The sequence below is a fragment of the Oryzias latipes genome, chromosome 15, assembly GCF_002234675.1.
Source record: "Oryzias latipes chromosome 15, ASM223467v1".
Lineage (NCBI taxonomy): Eukaryota > Metazoa > Chordata > Actinopteri > Beloniformes > Adrianichthyidae > Oryzias > Oryzias latipes.
In genome coordinates this window covers 9,636,728-9,657,747 of record NC_019873.2, presented here as the reverse complement: position 1 = coordinate 9,657,747, position 21,020 = coordinate 9,636,728, and the positions used below count along the sequence as shown (strand labels likewise).

The 21,020-nt window shown below is 38.8% G+C and overlaps 1 protein-coding gene across 1 annotated transcript in view; it reads left to right on the top strand.

Annotated features, from left to right (window-relative positions):
- ttc27 (tetratricopeptide repeat domain 27) overlaps positions 1-21,020 on the top strand; it is a 72,171-nt gene that overhangs the window by 25,638 nt on the left and 25,513 nt on the right. Inside the window, exons 6-12 of the mRNA XM_023963354.1 lie at positions 1,372-1,530; positions 1,617-1,750; positions 7,859-7,971; positions 10,796-10,862; positions 16,207-16,320; positions 18,724-18,819; positions 20,499-20,621. Coding sequence (XP_023819122.1) covers positions 1,372-1,530; positions 1,617-1,750; positions 7,859-7,971; positions 10,796-10,862; positions 16,207-16,320; positions 18,724-18,819; positions 20,499-20,621 — 806 coding nt within the window. The remainder of the gene's footprint in view (positions 1-1,371; positions 1,531-1,616; positions 1,751-7,858; positions 7,972-10,795; positions 10,863-16,206; positions 16,321-18,723; positions 18,820-20,498; positions 20,622-21,020) is intronic.

Below are 21,020 nucleotides of genomic sequence, written 5' to 3'. Positions count from 1 at the left end.
CAGAAGAGGAGACTACAGTCGCTGCTCTCCTCCTCCTTCCATTTCATCCCCCCTCAGTTTGTCTTTTACCCATCGCTCCAAGGTCTTAAGACTGAGGCTGGGAAAGACTTGGAAAACCTTTTTTCAAAAGTCAGTCAAGCTGAAACCAAACTGGAGGGTTTGGATAAGAGTTCTTGCTGATCAAGTAAAATATTTTTTCTCTGATAACACCACAAAATGATGACTTTCCTTACTTTAAAAGAGAAAAATTGAAATTCAGAAAAGCTGATTTTGGTTTAAAATGGAAAACATTTGACCGTTTAAAGTTTCTAGTTAGGCTGGATATTTTAGTGGAGCATCACTGACTCCTCTTGCCTATATGTCTCCAGTTTCACTCATGAACATTTGCTGCTTCATCAATCCCTCAACGCTGTGTTTGCATGTTTGTTGTCGGACATCTTTTAAACATTTCTGCTCTGGTGTTCATTATAACATCAGTAACAAATATCCAGACCAAGAAACACAGATCGTGACTGTTCTGTGCTGCTATCCATCCCTACATTTAGAAAAAGATGTTCAATATATCAAATCAGTCTCCTTATAAAGAGGATGCTTTTTTAATCTTCCAATAATTTGTTGCCTAAAATTGTATTAATTATAACCATAAACCCAAACCCGGCTCTGCCAAGAACTTCTGAAAAGTTGTCTTTCAGATAAGAGACTGCCCCCTGCTGGCACCCCTGGGCCTGTTGTGGCGATTTCACTTCAATTCAATTTTTAATCTGGAAGCTGTTGCCATCTTTTCTATATATATTTTTTTCAGATGGACAGCAAACATGTTCTCGCTTGCTTCAGCCAGTTGAGCCAGTAGATCAATGGACATAGAAGGCTTGCATCAGTTTTTGAAGAGCCGTCCAATGAGTGAGAATTTGTACACAAATGTTGTGCACAAATGTTGCACAATTTAATTTAAAGCCTACTGTTTCACCTTATTCAGATTGCTGTTAGCAATGTTTTTCCTGATGTAACGATTCTTCACATTTTCTGACTTGTTGAGAGCACATTGAGACAATTTGAGACTGTTCTAAGACCTGTAAAATTATTTTTTAATAATTATTCTGTCATTTATTTTGAATGTTCAGTATTTCATTGACTTGTGTCTTACTTTTGATCTGTTCTTGTGATTTTTTTGTTTATTTTATTGTGGATTTATCCCATAGGTAGTAGCTCTAAAGGTTGGACTTATTGAAAAGTCTCATATTTTTGAATGTGCATTTGTGTTTTGACAAATACGTGTTCAGGAAAAATACATTGACACCAGATTGATTTTTACTTGACCTACCCTGAGGACAAAACCAGAGATCTTATATACATTTTGTTTTTTCCCCCCAGTGTTCAAACATCCATCTCTGCTGTCTGCTCAGAGGACTCTTACTCTTCAGCTCCATCTGGAGTGTGCCTACCTCAGTCTGACCTACTATGAGTACCAAGCAGCCAAGGAGCACATCAGGAAAGCCCAGGAGCTCTCAGGACTCAGCATCAACTTGACAGGTCTGTAACATGTACTGTAACTAGTCTCTGAGGTTTTTATTCTTCTCATATTATTTATGCCGAAGCACTGTTTGAACATGATTCAGGGGCTCTTGGGAAACGAACTCGTTTCCAACAGAAGTTCCTGGCTCAGCTCATTCTGGAGGTCACAAAGAATCAGGATGGTCCAGATCAGAGGGTTGATGAGGCTAGTCCCACTCCGCTCGCCATTCTGCCAAAGGTAATGCGTTTTCCTGTCTTCTTTCAGCTCAGAGGATTTGATGTCTCAATTTACCAGACTGAGCCTTCTGTTGATAACAAAGATGCACAATAATATTGACACAATATCAGTGTCGGCAGATAACTGCATAAAAAGCTGATTAACAAATCGATCAGGATGACCATGAAGCTGCTCAGCGCACTCGCTACAGACTCCAGGAAGTCAGCCATGTTATTATAACATGTTGCTTTATCTGTCTGCTTGCACAGTGATGATACACATTTGATAACAGCACCTTTATTTACTTTCCACTTCTTTTTTTGGTGCTCACACAGACAAATCTCTAGACCTTAACCTCACCACCTCCACTTGCCATTATTCATACTATCTGATTCTGTTTTGTATGCTGGACAGTTTTCAAATGCTAATTTATTCCGTGAATTTTGAGCGTTTAGTGAAAAAGCAACTGAACTACCTTCTTATTTTGCTTAGCACTGTCTGAGTTCTGGTAAATACTGAAGATGACTCCTTTAACTATTGTCCATATCAGCTAAAATATGTTGAATATATCAGAATAATTGGTTTTAGAAAAAACTGTTGGCTTTTGCATCCCTAGATGTTAATTTTGGCCAGTAATATGTGACATAAAACATAATCCACACCATCAGCCATGTCATCATAATGTTGAGCCGTCAAAAAACAGGATGGTGTTATGATCTCAAACTTAAAATACATTTATAGACACTTGAGACCAAAGGCATCTTTGTAAAGATTGGTTTTAATTTAGCTGTAATGAAGCTATTTAGACCTCCACAATAAATCGCAAATTTATTGTTACGGCAATATCAAGCTATGCAATACACATTGCAGAAATCGTGATAAATGGTTACCATAAATGTGTCAAAACAATGTTATGGCAGCACGAAGTATCTAAGGAATTAAATAAATCCCTTTATGCATTTGACCATTCGGATGGAACCCTTCACGTTGTTGACCAATCGGATTGAGGCCTTTTATGTTAGATGTTGGCCTCCTATGTCGACTAGGGACATTTGGAGTATAATTTATGTTATTTAGACTCTTATTTGAATTAAACTGTTGCAGTGAAATGGTAATGGCGTGTTTGGTTGTTTTGCTATTTGTTCATGTATCGCAACTTATATCGTCATTACAATATTGATCACTAATATCGCAAATAGTGAGTTTTCCTCATATCGTGCAGCCTTAATGAAATTCATCCAGTTCACCAAGTATAAGTTTAAAAATCCAAATAAAACACTATGTGTCAGTTACAATAACATACTAGATAGTGTGGTGAGTATTATAAAGCCACAGCAGCTTTTTTTGCTACCCCATTGCAAAAAAAAAAAAGACCAAGATCAAGAGTTTGGATGAAGACGCAAGTTAAAGTCCAAGATTGAACTCTTTGATGGAAACTCAGTCAGAACTGGTCTGTTTATGCCAATATTTTTAAATACATGCTGGCCAATACCCATAACTGATATATGATAACTAAATTCATATTACCCTTTATGATGATTCTCTCAGTTTAACACATAGTCTAGGATATAGCACCAATTTGTTTCCAGCTAAAGACACCTATATTCACCCTTTTATAGCTGATGTGTGATGAGAAGTGAGCTGATCCACCCCCACTAAATACTCCTTATTGCAATCATTCTTTAGTTCATAAACTCTTCACCTGCTAAGAACATCTTGCTCGGTAAGAGCTATCTACCTGCTAGTCAGCTCAGTCCAGGGGTGTCTAGCTCCAGGGTTGGTCTCCTGCTGGTTTTTAAGAAATCCTGCCTTATTTGCTGCTGAGGTGTGTTTAGCCAATAAGAGGCTTCAATGGCAGGTTGGTTGGAAAACATGTTGGACATTGGCCTTCGAGGCCTGGATTCTGAAACCTCTGGCTGAGCCAATCAATCCTTGGGCAGTTTTTCTTTAATATGCTCGTTGGTTGACATAAGAAAGCAAAGCAAAACTCTGCTGTAACTCTCAGTAACTTCATCTAATAATGGGCAGGGAAATATTGCATCTAGGCCCAGAACTAGGTAACTTCATGTTTTACCCATTGAAAGATGACATTTACCATTTTAGGGGTCCATATGCCCATATATGATGAATGTTTGAACAATGGTGGCAGTGTCTTCAGGAGAAAACATTAAACTTGTCTCCAGGAGCAGCTAGATTCTGTTTATTTTGCATTTAATGCCTTTTTTGTAGTAATATCTGCAGGACATTGATTTTGATGGAGGCCCACCAGGTGCTCATTCTTGGCCATGCAGTTTTTCTTGGTTCTTACTTCTGTAAAGTATGTTGGAGATCTTCATGGGCTCTTTTCCTCCTTTGTTCACAAAATATGTAGAAGATCAGTCCAAAGCAAAACTCCATCCTAATCCTGCTACCTTAGAATTAGCAGAGAAGGTCACTTTTTTATTCTGCATTTTCATTACATTCATACTGTACAGACCAAGCCAAACATCTGAACACACATTTTCATTCAAAGAGTTTTCTTTATTTTCATGACTATGAAAATTGTAGATTCATACTGAAGGCACCAAAACTGTGAATAAACACATGTGCAATTATATACAAAACAAAACAGTGTGAAACAACTGAAAATATGTCATATTGTAGGTTCTTCATAGTAGCCACCTTTTGCTTTGATAACTGCTTTGCACACTCTTGCATTCTCTTGATGAGCTTCAAGAGTAGTCACCTGAAATGGTCTTCCAACAGTCTTGAAGGAGTTCCCAGAGATGCTTAGCACTTGTTGGCCCTTTTGCCTTCACTCTGTGTGGTCCAGCTCACCCCAAACCATCTCCATTGGGTTCAGGTCCGGTGACTGTGGAGGCCAGGTCATCTGGCGCAGCACCCCATCATTCTCCTTCTTGGTCAAATAGCCCTTACAAAGCCTGGAGGTGTTTAGGGTCATTGTCCTGTTGAAAAATAAATGATGGTCCAACTAAACGCAAACCGGATGGAATAGCATGCCGCTGCAAGATGCTGTTATTAATGCTGGTTCAGTATGCCTTCAATCTGGAATAAATCCCCAACAGTGTCACCAGCAAAGCACCCCCACACCATCACACCTCCTCCATGCTTCACGGTGAGAACCAGGCATGTAGAGTCCATCCATTCACCTTTTCTGCGTCGCACAAAGACACGGTGGTTGGAACCAAAAATCTCCAATTTGGACTCATCAGACTCACAGATTTCCATTGGTCTAATGTCCATTCCTTGTTCTTTAGCCCAAACAAGTCTCTTCTGCGTGTTGCCTTTCTTTAGCAGTGGTTTCCTAGCAGATATTCTACCATGAAGGCCTGATTCACACAGTCTCCTTTTAACACTTGTTGTAGAGATGTGTCTGCTGCTAGAACTCTGTGTGCCATTGACCTGCTCTCTAGTCTGAGCTGCTGTTAACCTGCCATTTCTGAGGCTGGGGACTCGGATGAACTTATCCTCCACAGCAGAGGTGACTCTTGGTCTTCCTTTCCTGGGGCGGTCTGCATGTGAGCCAGTGTCTTTGTATGGCTTGATGGTTTTTGTGACTGCACTTGGGGACACTTTCAAAGTTTTCCCAATTTTTTGGACTGACTGACCGACCTTCATTTCTTAAAGTAATGATGGCCACTCGTTTTTCTGTACTTAGCTGCTTTTTTCTTGCAACTATAAAATTCTAACATTCTATTCAGTTGGACTATCAGCTGTGTCTCCACCTGACTTCTGCACAACACTACTGATGGTCCCAACCCCATTTATAAGGCAAGAAATCCCACTTATTAAACCTGACAGGGCACACCTGTGAAGTGAAAAACATTTCTGGTGACTTCCTCTTGAAGCTCATCAAGAGAATGCCAAGAGTGTGCAAAGCAGGAATCAAAGCAAAAGGTGACTACTATGACGAACCTAGAATATGACATATTTTCAGTTGTTTCAAACTTTTTTGTTTTTATTTGTATAATTCCACATGTGTTCATTCATAGTTTTGATGCCTTCAGTATGAATCTACAATTTTCTTAGTCATGAAAATAAAGAAAACTCTTTGAATTAGAAGGTGTGTCCAAACTTTTGGCTTGTACGGTATATACATATGTACATACATTGACTGTTCTCAGAATGTGCATTTTTCTGATCAGCTGTTTGGATGCTTTGGCATCTCACTAACCATACAGAAATCTGTTCCTGGTCTAATTTAAGGAGTGCACATTAAAAACAGTCAATATGATTATTAATTACAGAAAAGATGTCTGACAGCATAATTATGTTGAAGACAAAAAGTTATAAATCCCATCAAGAGAAAAGGTCTTTATAGATTTGATCTTTAATGATCAGGTTTTACATGAGTCACATATAATGTTCTGCTAAGTTGATTCTTAGTAGCTCAGGAATGAAGCATTGATTGGATCTTTTTATGATTCTAAATCCTCCTCGACTTTGCTGGAGTGTTTCCATGAAGCTGAGTCTCGTGGCTGCTGTCCAGCTCCCATTCACTCCTTTCTGTGCTTAGAGTGCTAATGCTTCTATTACTGGAGGAATTGGACTAAATGGGCTCGATAAAGATTGTCATTAGCCAGACCCCACTGGCTTCATGTCTTAATGGAAAGAAGTACGGTAAAAGTCTTCATCAGTGGTGAGACAAAAGCTTAGGATGTAAAGAAATGATTCATTTCTAGAGGAATCCGTCAACCTTTTTTGCAAACCATCACCACTGTGCAGTTCGGGTTGTCAGAGCCAAGGAAGACTTTTTGATGGTCTTAAATACTTTCTTGAACATTGGAGTAGAAAGTCTCCTCCTGACCAGATCTTGTTTTATGACAAATTGAAAAGAAAATCCTTTTCAGGGTTGATTCTTCTGCATCTTTTTGGTTGGAAATCTCTAAAAAAAACCAACTGCAATATCCTGACATGGGTTTTATCAGCAGACTTAGAAGCCACCCGTTTTCTTTTGATGTAGAAGAACAGCAACTCTAAGTCTACGTATACACTGTGCATGTGACGTGCGTTCACACTGGACTGTTGCCACACAATGCTAGTGCATGTGTCTACAGTTGGAAGATGCTTAGTGGGAAATGTTGAAGCAGTGCAAATCTTGCTTCAAGTTTGGTCTTTCACAGTTCTATTCTGATCTATGAAAGCCTTTGTGTCATATAACTCTGACCAGGCACAAACGGCAATTAATTTCTACTCTGTGGTCAATTTTCCTCCAGCTGAATTAAAGGGTACGCATCCATACGTCACATCGAAATCCAAGACCCTGATTGGTCAACGTTCAACCATCTTTAACTTTCAATGCCCGAAAAGAACTCAAAAGCTTGCGTAGTGATGTGTGAATGCGAGAGTTTTGAACGCGGAAGCCTGAAATACAAGTTTCTCTTTGTTTACAAAGGTCTCTTCACTGAAAGTGGCTGTTTTAATGTCCGTTGCCGAGGCTAGTGGGAATGTAGGATAATATCCTCCTGAATAAGAGAGGGAGCAGCTCTCATAGTGAGCTCATTTAAGCCAAATTGGACACAAAAATCCTCTTCTCATTTTTGCAGATATTTTATTTGGACGTTAAACAGACATACTGCCTGAATGTCACTTTTGGAGCATAGATTAGTTTTTTAACTATCAGTCTTGTTACCATTAAACTCAAGAGATCAGTGCCTTTACATTTGTGACCCAAAACCTTCTGTTGGGTTTAAACTACCCAACCTGAAATTCTGAACATGTTTGCTTCAAAAGCTGTAGTTTTTGAAAGCAGTTTATCTTAGCATAGACTAACATCTTTAAGTCATGTGCAGGTTTTGTAATGGAGGGTTTTTCCTGTTTATGTTGTTGGTGAAGACTGACTGGATAGATAAATGATGCTGTATACTTTGTGGTTTGATATCACGTCAAGTCCAGACGGGTAATGATGCAGAACATAGCAAATGCAACACAGAGCTTTTTCAATGGAAGGGGGAAAAAATTACCCTCATGGCTGCGTCAAAAAGTTGATATCTACCAGATGGAACTGTCTTTGCTCATTTATGGGGTAAAAAAAGATAGATTACAAAATACTAAACTCAACTGCTATGAAGTCAGCTTTATACTCCATTTGCGCCATCTTTGTCTTCATAGTTTGTTTCTAACTTCCAGGACTGCCATCTGCAGGATGACACGGTGCTGGATGAGATCAATTTGGCAGAACCTGATAGCTACAAGCTGCCTGACCTCAGCGCTGAGGAGCAGGCCCTCATCCTTGGCATCTGGTGAGTCCACTAACCAGTTTTCTGGAACTCTATCTTGAACAAACTGTAGGGCAGTGATGCTGTATTGAGACCTACCGGAAAGATTTGACCAAAGAGTTTAATACAAAAAGATTGTGAAACTGAATGATAGAGTTTAAAGAAGGCAAATCTAATCCGAAAATATTACGTTAAACGGACACATTTAGTGTCAGACACATAGTGAGTAAGCTATGAACTCGCTATAAATACTGTTCACTTATTTTGAAAATTCCTCTGGGGTTTTATTTTGTACTTTTTTTTTTTGTACTGTTCCTGAACGATCTGCTCTGTGTTGAATTGATGCGCCGCTCAGACGTCTGGCTAAAGTAAAAAGTGGCTCCTCCACTAATAGAGAACGTTTTTCAGAGCGGAGCGCCAAAGACTGAAGTGGAACCTCTGAACCCCCGGGTTACAAGAAAAGGGTTTCGATAGATAAAAAACAGGCATTCCTAATACAAGGCAAAAAGAACAGGTGCTCAAGCACCCCAAGGGCCCTATGTGTGCAGGTGCCCGGGGTTGGATTAGGGGGATAACCCACCAAATGCTTCCCAAGCTCAGCTGTGTCGGCTGTTCATAGTTACCACAGTTGATAGGTCAAATTCAGAGAATACATTTCACACACCCAGGTGTGACAGCTAGCATGACTTTGGACTTAGCAGCTTTTTTGGGTCTGTCTTCTAACTTTAGGATCTTTATTAGATAACGAATAGAGATCAAATTGGATTTATAGAGATCTTTAGACATGGAGATATGGGACAGAGACCCAATTTTAGGCATTTTCAGATCATGATAGTCAGTGGACTTGGTTTAAATAGGCAGCGAACGAGAAACATTTTCACTCTTATTTTCTCAGTTGGTTAAGTGCAGGACTGGCACATGGGAAATCAGGGTTTAATTCCAAGGGTGTGCATTGAGCTTTATTCTGTGTGGGTTCTTGGGTAAGACCTTTCGTGCTACTGCCATGTAGCCAAAAGGGGGCCCATGTTTAGGTCTCAATGGGTCGGTCCCCTGCCCAGATAAATACGGGGTAATGTCAGGAAGGGCATCTAAAGTAAAAATATTTCTACCCAACCACCCATGCGACTCAGAGAAAGCCGATTTTCTGTAGCAACCTCTGATGGGATAATCATTTCTCTACTTCCTAAGGAAGCTGAGGTCTTTCAGTGTGTGCAGCAAGATGCTGGGGATCTTCTACCAGTCTGTGGTAGCCAGCACGTTATTGTCATCTGTGGTCTGCTGGGGAAGCAGTATTGCAATCAGTGACACCAACAGACTGAACAAGCTGATCAGGAAGGCGGGTTCTGTCATTGGCTGCAAACAGGACATATTTGAAACAGTGATGGAGAGGAGGTCACTGAACAGACTCCTTTCAATCATGGACAACCCAGAGCATCCTCTCCACCCTGTTCTGGACAAACAGCTAAACTATTTCCCTAGGAGGCTCAAACACCTCCGCTTCAAAACTGCCCGGTACCAAAAATCATTCATACCCAATGCAATAACCCTGTACAACAACTCACAATGCAAAAGATAACCTTTGCAAATTTTTATTATCTCTTTATTTAGTTTTTTTCATTTTGCACATTTCTTTTGCACATCTTTTTACCTGCACTGTTCTGTAAATAGCTTTTTAAATTATACTACTACTTTGATGTTTGCATCTATGCTACATTTTCTTTGCTCTTGTTTTTTTAATTTCATTTTAAGTCTTTTTTTCCCTCTGCTGTCAGTTGCTATGGTGACAAACAAATTTCCCACGTGTGGGATCAATAAAGTATTTTTGATTCTGATTCTGATTTCCTTCCAGCTTGTTGGATTTGGTTTGCTTTCACAATGCTGTCTAAAGGACTATCATCACACTATAACAACGGCTGCTCATTTTGGGCAATCATTTAACCTTCCCATTTTGTTTAATGTCTCCTCCTTACTTTACAAGTTCACCCATTAGACATTTTCCAACTCTTGCAGGCTGTTTTTCACTTGTTAAAATACACAACTTTCAAGTTATTCACTGTATTTGGTTCCATTTCGCTCTGTCTGGGTCTGTGTGGAGTCATGCTGTAGTGAACCTAGCAAGGATTCACTAGCAACTGAACTGAATCCCATATTTTTATAGTAATGAAACAGACTTTAGTCAGTTTTTTACTTGAACAATTCCAAGCCATGTGGGTTCTTGATTGTTGAAGTCCAGACCTGAATCCAATCAAAAATCTGTGGATTGAACTGAAAACTGCTGTTCACAAACGCTTTGTCCAACCTCACTTAGCTCGAGCTGTTTTGCAAGTAGGATTGTGCAAAAAATTAGTTTTCTATTTTTATGTTTGCAGCCTGAAAGGTGGCAAAAGGTTGAAAAGTTCAAGGAAGACAAATATTTTCACAAGGCACTATACAACAATTTTACTAATATATATTCAATCGACTTTAGAGAAACCATATTTCTTAACCATAAGCTTAAGAAGGTTACGTTATCAAAATGACATTAGACCAAAAACAAACCCTTGGAATGGCTCAAAAATTGAGTGTGGAGAAGTGGAAATTAACTGTAATCCTTCTGTTAGTGAGATAAGGCCCAAACCAAACAAGAAAAAAGAAAAGTAGAAATATAGATTTTAGTCTCAGTTCAGATATCTAAAATATTGAATGCAAGCAATAGGCCTACCAATTCTGTTTGAATAATCTCAGTGTTTTTGTTTCTGTCAAGGTATTTTTTTTAGTCTTTTGTCATAAAACACTGTAAATGTGTGTCCTGGTGGCGAAGGCCAGAATGTGTGATTAATGTGTCTGGTCCTGGACTGGTGTCTTGCAGCACTGATTTTCAGAGAAACAACCCTGTGCACAAGCTGACGGAAGAGGAACTGCTGGCCTTCACATCTGTAAGTCACAGTTCATTCACATATTTCTTCAAAATGTTGGCACATTTTTCAAATGAAGCAGACTCTTAGGGCATCAAGAGAATGCCAAGAGCGTGCAAAGCAGTAATCAAATCAAAAGGTGGCTACTATGAAGAACCTACAATATTATGTATTTTCAGTTGTTAAACGCTTTGTTGTTATGTATATAATTCCACATGTGTTCATTCATAGTTTTGATGTCTTCAGTGGGAATCTACAATTTTCATAGTCATGAAAATAAAGAAAACTCTTTGAATGAGAAGGTGTGTCCCTACCTTTGGTCTGTACTGTATTTACTATTAGCATTATAAAGTATTAAGGTGAACTTTTATTGTTTTTGTTCACCTTTTAATTATTTTTTCCACCATTATACAAATGCATTCTTTAAAATCATGAAATGTGATTTCCTAAAGATGCAGTCTGTCTCTAACAGTTGCAGTGTATCAATGATGAACATCACTCATCCTTTTTAAGCGGAACAACGTGGCGAATTATTTACTTTCCCTCACTGTAGTTTGTTAGCACGCATCTTTATGGTTTGTCTCACAGCTGCTGTGAGGCAGCAGCACAGAAAATTCATGCTCAGTTATTTTCAGATGACATCTGAGCTCTGATCCATTATGCCGCTGTTCTCATCCATGTAATGTTTTCTTTTCCTGTCATGCAGCTTAGCTTTGATTTGATCTACACCATCTTCAACCTGCCTCTCTGATTACTTATTGATTTTGTCATGTTGATGCTCCAGTACTTTTACAAGCTCTGGTTTAATAAATGGTAAACGGTGTCCACTTGTATAGTTTTTTTTTCTCTTTTTTTTACCTTCTTCAAGGTTCACATCACTTTACAGTCATAGCCCTATTCACTAAGGGTGTAGGAAAAATTGATTCTGTGATATATCGCGGTATTTCATTTGGCGATACATGTATCGATTTAAAATGCTGTCAAGACAATATTTATTTAATTATTTATGAGCGTCCTTCAACATCTGAATCTTCTTTTCCAATTAAACCCCTGACCGATAGTAGGCAGCACAGCCCACTGAGCGTCTTTGAGCAGCTCTACAGCCCAAAAAACGACTACAAGATCTCAGCGAGAACCAGCTCGTGTTAAATATTCGGTTAGCCTCGCGTTTTTTGTTATGAAACATGCACTACCTACAGAACCTCAATGGTTAAGGCGCATTCATTTATTTTCTTATACTGAAAAATGTTTTGTTGTGTAAATCGGACAATGTAGACTTTTCCCTTTTAGAGAAAATATATGTTAATTTACCAAAAGAAACGCACTATAAATTTGCTCAGATAAAAGCAACTTGCATATGAGATACAGTTTCAGTGCTTAACATTGTGATCATTATATATAATTAATTTTACCGTTTTATTACAATGAAAGGTGTATTAATATTTGTATAGTTTTTCTTTTCCAAGTCATACTCTTTAAAAAAGGAAAAATTGTTCCGGTACGGTCTTTGAGTTTATTGTGATACGTGTCATATCATGAGACACACATCGCGACATGTATCTTATCGCTAGACTCTTGCCGATACACACCCCAACTATTCACCCATTCACACACACATTCATATGCAGATGGTGGCTGAGCTGCTCTGCGTTGGCGCTAGCAAGGCCACCTAGAACAACGTGTGGTTCGTTGTCTTGCCCTAGGGCAGATTGAAACATTGCTGTGCATAACAGGAACTAACACTTCTGTGCCATGGTCTCTATACAAAAGTATAAAAGGTTTTATATCATTCTTTAATTTTTTCAAATAACTGTTGTTCTTTTATTAAAAAGAAGTGGGTTTTAGCTAATTTCACTAAAATAGGCTTAACCCTTTAACATCAGGGATGTCGCCGGCAACACCTAAATAACCCACGCTCTCTGACATGCCATAACACTTTGACTATTCATGTGATCAACGTGAATCATCTGATCCTGACGGGGAGAAAAGCAGATTCTGCTATCGACTTTGTGCTCTCATGCAGCACGTTACTAATCTAATCTCTTGCATAACAGCGCAAAGCTGTTTTTCTGCACTTAAAAATTAGCTGGAATTGCGTAAATGGTTGAATAGTTAGTGATCAAAAGAGTGGAAACTTTGGAGCTAAACCTATGGTGTTAAAGGGTTAAATGTTTATTTAATCTGACATTTATCAGGGCTTTCAACCAATGGGCAGCTGAGACTTTTGGAGGCTGTTCATCCAGGTTATATATTCTGTACACCAGAGCTGTCTAACCCCTTGAGGATCCTTGACCTTTTTGTTTCCACACACCACTGTTCCTGCAGCTTCTTAGTGTATACGGAACACGTTCGCACTTTTTTCTGACCATTTCAGCCATTGCCTATAACAATTCTGGCCACTAAACTACACATCTCATGCAGTAGGAAGTCAGTATACATCTTCTGGTTTTCCAGAAATCCTGCCTCATCTGCTGCTTATTACCTAGATCAGGTGTGTTTAACCAATAAGGTGCTTTCAATGGCAGGTTAGTTAGAAAGCATATAGGACACCGTCCCTCAAGGCCTAAAGTTTGAGACCTGTGCTTCAGATGTACTTGGTACAGAATGCCTGGTCGGGATGAGCTCTTCGATGGAAGACACGTCATTCTGGTTATCAGCGGAACTTTACTGTAAAGAAAGCAGATCACTGGAATAAATCTTGGAGAGTCTCCAAGTCCTTTTTTTTTTTTTTAGGATTTTATTTACTCCAAAGACAAATGATAATTTCCTGTCTTCTTTGCTTTGCAAGTAGGTTTTACTTTTTCAACTTTCCCATTTCTTTTCTTTTCTCCTATTTTTTTTAACTTGGTTGTACACCGATGATGGGGGGGAAAACCATCTAAATTTTTCAATGTATTGCATTCATGGTTCACAGAAGATTGGATTAAATGAATGGATTAAAGAATGTCGATAAAAGTTATGCGCCATTTGCACCACTTTAAGGACGTACTGGGTCATTAATTGTGAGCTTTGAACTTTAAAAACCTAGGTTAACCTGCAAGGTCTTCCATGTTCTCAGTGGAAGGAGGAGCTGCTGCAGGCAGCTGCTGGCTCTGTGAGCAGGCATCTTCCCAGCCTACATGTAGATCCAGCCGTCTGCAGGCTGGTTAGATGGTTGTCACATATCTGGCTGTCGTCATCAGTACCAGCTTTTGATGTATTCCCTGAAGACCAGCTGCATTTTTAGTCTGGTTCATCTGTAAAGGGAATTGTTACCTAAACAATTACTGCATTGGGGTTAAAGGATGGTAATTCATACAAATGACAGAAACATAAATGTCAGAACCGCTGGCTTATTTGTTGTCAGTATTTGGAGTCACAACAGTTAAGTAATCCTAGTGATAATAGTAGTGGTTGATTATGGTTTCCATTTAGAGTTACATTTTGGATAGTTTTGCAGGACTTTACTTTTTTAATGCATCAAAATACCCTAAAGAATGTGATAAAGATATCCATAATTGTTAAACTGCAAAATGTCCAAATTGGAGATCAGTATAAATCAATTAAATGCACTAAAGTTCCTAAAAAAGGGCTTAAATAAAGTGCTTATCAGTAGCTTGGTCCATTTGTGGAATAACTTACCTGAAGATCTAAGAGTTTTTCCTTCTGTGTAGATTTTTTTAATGTAAATTAAAGACTTTATAACTGTATTAATAGCTTACTAAATCAACCTATTTGTTTTATTTATTCATTGGGCTTTCAAGTATTTTATGGCTATTATGGTTGTACGTTTTTACCCTATGTTTAAATCTATGCTGTGCCTTCTCAAATTTTAGCCACAGCGTTTCCTTCCCTTTTTTTGTGTATTTTTTCATTGTTGTTGCCTCGTAATCTAATGTGTCTTATGACTTTTTATTGTTTTAACTAAAGTTTAGATGTGTCTTTTTTTGTTAAGTGCCTTGTATTTGACCATATGCTAATAAAAAGTGGTCTCTAAATAAGGTGATTGTTTGCTTGATATATTAAGGCAATCACTCCTTGTCTTAAATCAGTATGCATTAACTGTCACTAGTGTCCAGATGTGGGACAAGGTTCTGGTTCTACAGGAAGGTTCTTGTGTAAAGGATGTTCTGGTCTGTGACTCTTTGACTGTTTAACAAAGACAGAATGGTGTGTATTTTATTTGTGAGTTTACGGCTGAACACCTCATTTCTGATGAAGTCTGTTGGTGTTTGCTGTGCTGTCAAAACACAGATACTGCTGCCTTGTTTATGGCGAGTTTCTTTGTGTGCAGTATTCCAGGGACATCTTCATCATTAAGACTGAGCCGAGTTCGACAAACATCTGCAAACATCAGCGTGTGTTTGCTGCTCTTCCTTCCATGCATCACCTCTATGGTGGACTCCCCTCATGATTGCACTGTGCCGAGTCGTGGCTGCACAGCTTGTTCTGATTAAAGATGAGCGCAGATAAAAGCTGCAATCATCATCTAATGCTTACCCGGGGCTGAATCTGCTGGACATCCAGGCTCCGCCCATGGAGCATTTTTCTCTTTAATAATCTCATCCAAAGTTCAGCTTCAGCTAATAGCTTCGCATGATCACCTCAGCACGCAGACAGACTTTCAGGCTGTAATAGTTTTTAGTATTCTGTCCCTCTGCCTGAATTGTTGGTGTGACATTTAACCAATTTTTACCCTTCTAACGGCAACAGTTAATCGAATAAATTATTAGAAACTACGTTTAAATCCTTAGTGGGGCATCAAAAGGTTGAAAAACTATTTGAGATTTCTTAGACTTTGTTAATTAAAAAAAACAAAAAAACAAGGTGAAAATTAGGCTTTACTTTACTACAACTTCAGTGAAGTTTAGCAGAAATAGAAAAAGGATAATAAATAATAAAATGTTATTTTAATCATTAGGAAACTTATTTGCAGAAAAAAATCTGGAAAACTATAAAGAAATTTAAAAAATAAGTTAAGAAAAAACACTAACAATAAGTTGATTTTTGCTCCTAAGACCTCTTTAACTCTCTAAAAGACACGTGTGACAAATAAAGTAGGCAGGAGACATTTGTTTTCCAATGCCAATGAATCCGTGTCAATAAATTTTGACATTTGTAACAGCTGTCTGCGCCTCCATACATGTTATCAACAAGAGAAAGTGAAGGGAAAACCTTCATGTGCTCTGTAAAGTGTTTGGATGTCTTTAAATAGACTAAATGTAGATTTATTTTCCTAAGAAATGACTGTTTTTGAATCATTTGCTGCTGTTTAAAAACCAAAAAGGTTTATCCTGCTTAATAGCCTCACAGGACTGTTTCTGATAACCAGATTGTCCTAAGTTCACATGGGGTCAAACCTTTTTCTCTGTTTTTGTCTTTGTAGTGTCTGCTGTCTCAGCCTAAGTTTTGGGCCGTGGAGGTGACGGCTCTGTGCCTCAGGACCAAACTAGAGAGAGGACGAACTCGGTGTGTAGAAAGAGCCATGATGCAAACTCAGGTGAGTGGAAAGGCTCCACAGTTCGGTACAAATCACTGGAACCAAAACGGTTAACCCTGCAACCACTATGTAGCTTTTTACACAATCAAGTCATTCCCCAATACCATGATGTAAAATAGCCCCACTTCACAACAGAAAAACAGATTCAGCTCCAGACAACTCTGTGGAGAGTTTGAGTAACCTCATTCTTCTTTTGAAAACAACCTCCTCTATTAACAAAACCATCCGTCCCTCACAGCTCTAAATGCTACTCCTGATTTTGATCAATGACTTCCCTGATATACAGGTGACAGGGTTATGAAAAAGCTGTTATGAGAGCTGCTGGAAGCCAACTGCCTCGGCTGCAGCTTGGACTTGAAGCATAAGTCTGGTTTCACTTTAGCCTTTCCTGAGGAGAGCTGTCAATGTACTGCTTTTTTAATGGTTCTTCACTTACTCTGAGAAACCTCAGGCTTTCTTAATATATGAAGAAGACTCCTTTGACGATATTAATCTACATCTCCACAACCACATTCTATTTAGTGTAAAAAAAAAATATGAACATGTGAGCTAGTATTTCAGGGTTAAAGTTAGTCAGTGTCATCAGGGTTTAAATGGCTGAACTCCAACCCCTTTTTAGCAGCCACGCCCTTAATGGATGAAGGAATTTCCTTTTTAAATCAGGAGTCTTCTTAGTAAATTATTGGAAATTCATGTCTGAGTTGTGGGCAGGACTGTTGGCATGGAGTAAGCCAGCCCCTCACACCCCCAACCTAACATTACCGGTGCAAAAAAAAATCGTGAGCAAGATTGAAGCTATCCAGCCGTACAGTTTTGAGCCAGATGCCAGCTCTGATGAGGAAAACAAAGACGTTCATAGAAATAGCCGTTTACGAGGGGATTCTTTAAAATGGAGCAGAGCAGGGAGCTTGTGGCCCTCCCTGCGTATTTTCTACTTTACTAATAAGTTATTTTTCAAATGTTAGTTTTTCATCTGCTCCTGATTCACAACAATTTGATTACGATAAATTGAAATACTCAGAAATGAAATTTTTTGCTCAATTTTTCTGGATAAACGTTCTCCATCAGAAAAATGCTGCAAGAACTTGTTGACACAATATCTATGAGAGTGGGTCTGTAAAAACCTATTTGATATGTATTCCTTTACACTCTGCAAGCTTAGTATGTCATCAACAGAATACAACATTCAGCACCACTATGAGACTCACCATATGCAGAAGCAGTTAAGAAAAGCAAAGATTTACCAACTATTAGCTGGACTGAAACAACCATCTGCATTTACTGCAGCTGTGACGTCAGTGATGGAGAGGTGACAGCTACCTTATTGCTAGCATGTTGGTGCAAACATCCAAACCATTTTCGGATGGTGAACTTATTGAAAAATGCTGAAGGCTGCAGAAGTCTAGTGCCCCAAAAAGCAGATGACCTTTGCCAACAAAAGCCTGTCAAGGATTAGGATTGCAGGAGAGTTTCTAACAACATCTCTGAGGAGACTTGAAGGATTCCAGTCATTTATTGTATTTTTGGTCGCTCTTGATGAAAGCACCGACATCACAGATATTGCACAACTGTGCATGTGTTGAAGAGACGTCACAGCGGAGTTTCTTGAGTTGATGGACAGAACAGCAGCTGATGACATAGGTAGCTCTCTAGTTACCACGCTGGACAATGTTGGAATGAACTGATCACGTGATGTCAGTCTGGTCATTGATGGCGTCTCATCAAAGTTCAGGAAGAAGGCGGGTGTTGCCACAAAATTCAGACAGCAACCAGGAAGATTCTTGGATGTTTCATTGTGTTTTGCACACTTGAATGACAGTAAATGAGTTTCTGCACAGGATCTGAATCCTGATATTGATGGCTGGGTGAAGTTTCAGGAGAGAAAGAGAGGTCAATTCCACATTCTTATGTTCACAAATGTTTGCAAGTTTAATTAATTTTTCATTGATTCCCACATTTACATTTTAGGCAGGTGTTTAATTTTCATTTTTTTTAAAGTTAAAAGGCATTTTATTTGAGATCCATTGGTCTCTGTGAATGAACGTGTAATATTAAGTGATTTGGCTACCATGTTGGTTGAAGCATTTTTTCCAACTGAGTAAAAAAAAACAAAAAACAAAGCTGTTTTTTGCTTTTATGTTACTGGCCCGGCCAACTTTGGATCAGACGCCTTGAATGTGGCCCCCGAACCACAATGAGTTTGACACCCCTCCCTGATCTATTTCTTTGCCATAATAACATATCCGAGGTCAGAACATGTTTTTATTTGTTGAGTGTTTTAAGTTTGTAAATAGATTTAGTTGTAGATAGAATATATTGAATTATTGTGACAGTAAAGTCTGCAAACCTGTCTGGAATAGCTGACCTGGTTACACATCTTAATCCTTTTATCTTCCTCCTCAGGCGATCGTCGACCACTTTGAGGATAAGACTTGTCCTGCAACCGAACGCCTCAAAGTCTTCTACTGTTGCCAGGCTCCACCCAGATGGGCGGTCCAGGTATTAACATTCAGTCACTGAGATCTTTTACAGGTTTTTATTAATCTACACTGACTCTTCTTGATGAGGCGGTTATAAGCCTAAATATTGAATTTTGGTCCTTAGGTTAATGGAGGAGGTGTGGTTTAAGACACAGCCCCCCCCCCCCCCCCCTTTTTTTTTCTTTTAAGAATCAGCCTTGGCAAAAATAAACTTCAAGCTTTATTCTTTTACTATTGAAGTTCTGATCTGCCAGTTTAATGCATTATGTTATTTTTTTTCTAGAAATGATTTTTTACTCAACCTATAAATATATTGAAATTTTTTCTGTTAATACTAGTTTTCTGTACCTAAAATCTTTGGTTGTTTTTTTTTTCAATGATAATCAAAAGACTTTGATTCTTCACCTTTTTAAATTTATTTTAAACATTTTAAACTGTTTCTGATGTTTGTTTGTTTTTAAGATAAGTTCATTTTTAAAATTAGCAACTTTTTTCAGTAACCTTACAAAATGTTTCATTATTCCTGCAATATTACACATCTTTCTCTTTACTATTTAACTGTATTCGCAACACCCTTATTCTTGTTTCACTTTTAAACAGTGTTTAACTTATTTCAAATTTATTGCATGGATTCTTAACATTCAACTTCCTTCATAGTGATTGTATGCATCTTTCACAGCTTTTAGCTCGGTCTCAAAAGGATAATTCAAATAACTTCTAAGCCTATAGACTTAATTCTTTGAAAGTTAGCGCTAATACGTCCACATTTCTGTTCTATTAATACATTCCTATCAGATTTTATTTCTTCCTTCAAAAAGCCCCAGAAAACCTGTCATACATCCACTTCATTGGTGTAATATTAGAATTTATAGAACAATAAGGGGTGCCTTCAAGGTGTACAGGAATCTGGAGTTTCACAGAGATGTTGTTATTTAGGGGTAAATCACACAAAGTTTTATTTGTTTTAAGAACACAAAACCCAGAAATTGGCTCATGAAAGTCAATAACATTTGCAGGAACATAAACCCATAAAGTCTAAAGGCCCCACAGGCGCTGTAGAATCTGCACTAATTACTTTTTGTGACACTTTCCTTAAAAAAAGCATCACATCTATGAAGAGGAAGAATAAACAGTTGTGCATGGGAGGGTGGAAAAAGGGGACGCATTAAGGCCTGTCCAGGAGAATAAAGGGGAAGGAGTGTTGAAAAGAGGGGTGGTCGGTTGGGGAGGCAGCATGTAATAACTGATAACAGCAATAAAGCTGGAATTGAAGAGTCCGTATTGCCGCCTGGGGACCTGAAAGTGGGTTGGGAGGAGGATTGCAGCAGCTGCAGCAACGCTTTTTCTCTTCACAGGAAAGTGGGAGCATGCAGACGAGCAAAACACCAACAGCGTTTTTTATGGCGGCAGCAGTCACTTTGTTTTTGGTTCTTATACTTGGAGCACATTTGGAGTGAGGCCATTTTCATGCTTAACGTGCGATGGTGGTTGAGCACATTTAAAGCCAATAATAACGCATCATTTCCAGTATATCTGGCATTGCTCCTGAACATTTTCTAAAGCAGGCTGTACATTTTACGGCTGGGTTCCCTCCCTTTCAGGTGCAGATTAGGGGGTGTTGGTGCACAATGTGCCAAGTGAACATTTGGTGTCCTTGTCGGCAGCATCTCTACAGCCTTGGTCTTGTTTTGTCTGCAGAAAGTGCTGGCCAGCCTCCTCATAGACCTCGGCTGCACTAGTTCAGCTCTGCTGCTTTATGAGAAGCTGGAGCTTTGGGAGGATGCAGTGATCTGTTATGAAAGGCTTGGCCAACATGGAAAGGTACGTACCCACACACACAAACACTCACAAAACAAACAAACATGGCGTCAACCACGCTTCCCCACAATTGCACCCCATTCATCTTACTTCCAGTTTGGAAAATGAGCTGCAAATATAACTCAAGATTCATCCAAAAAAAAAAGTTCTTTAGTGTGCCAAAGGTATACAGTGATCCCTTGCTATAACGCGGTTTACTTTTCACGGTTTCGCTACTTCACAGATTTGCATCTTGCAATGTGTTCTGCATTCTGATTGGCTAAAAAGTCACTCCACTTCTTCTTTACCTGTGCGTCAATAACGTTGCAGTTTAATATGTACACGTACGTAAAACAGCTTGCCAAATTAACATTACGTACGTGCAAATTCTCTAGCAATTTCGAGTTTCTCTAAAACCCATAG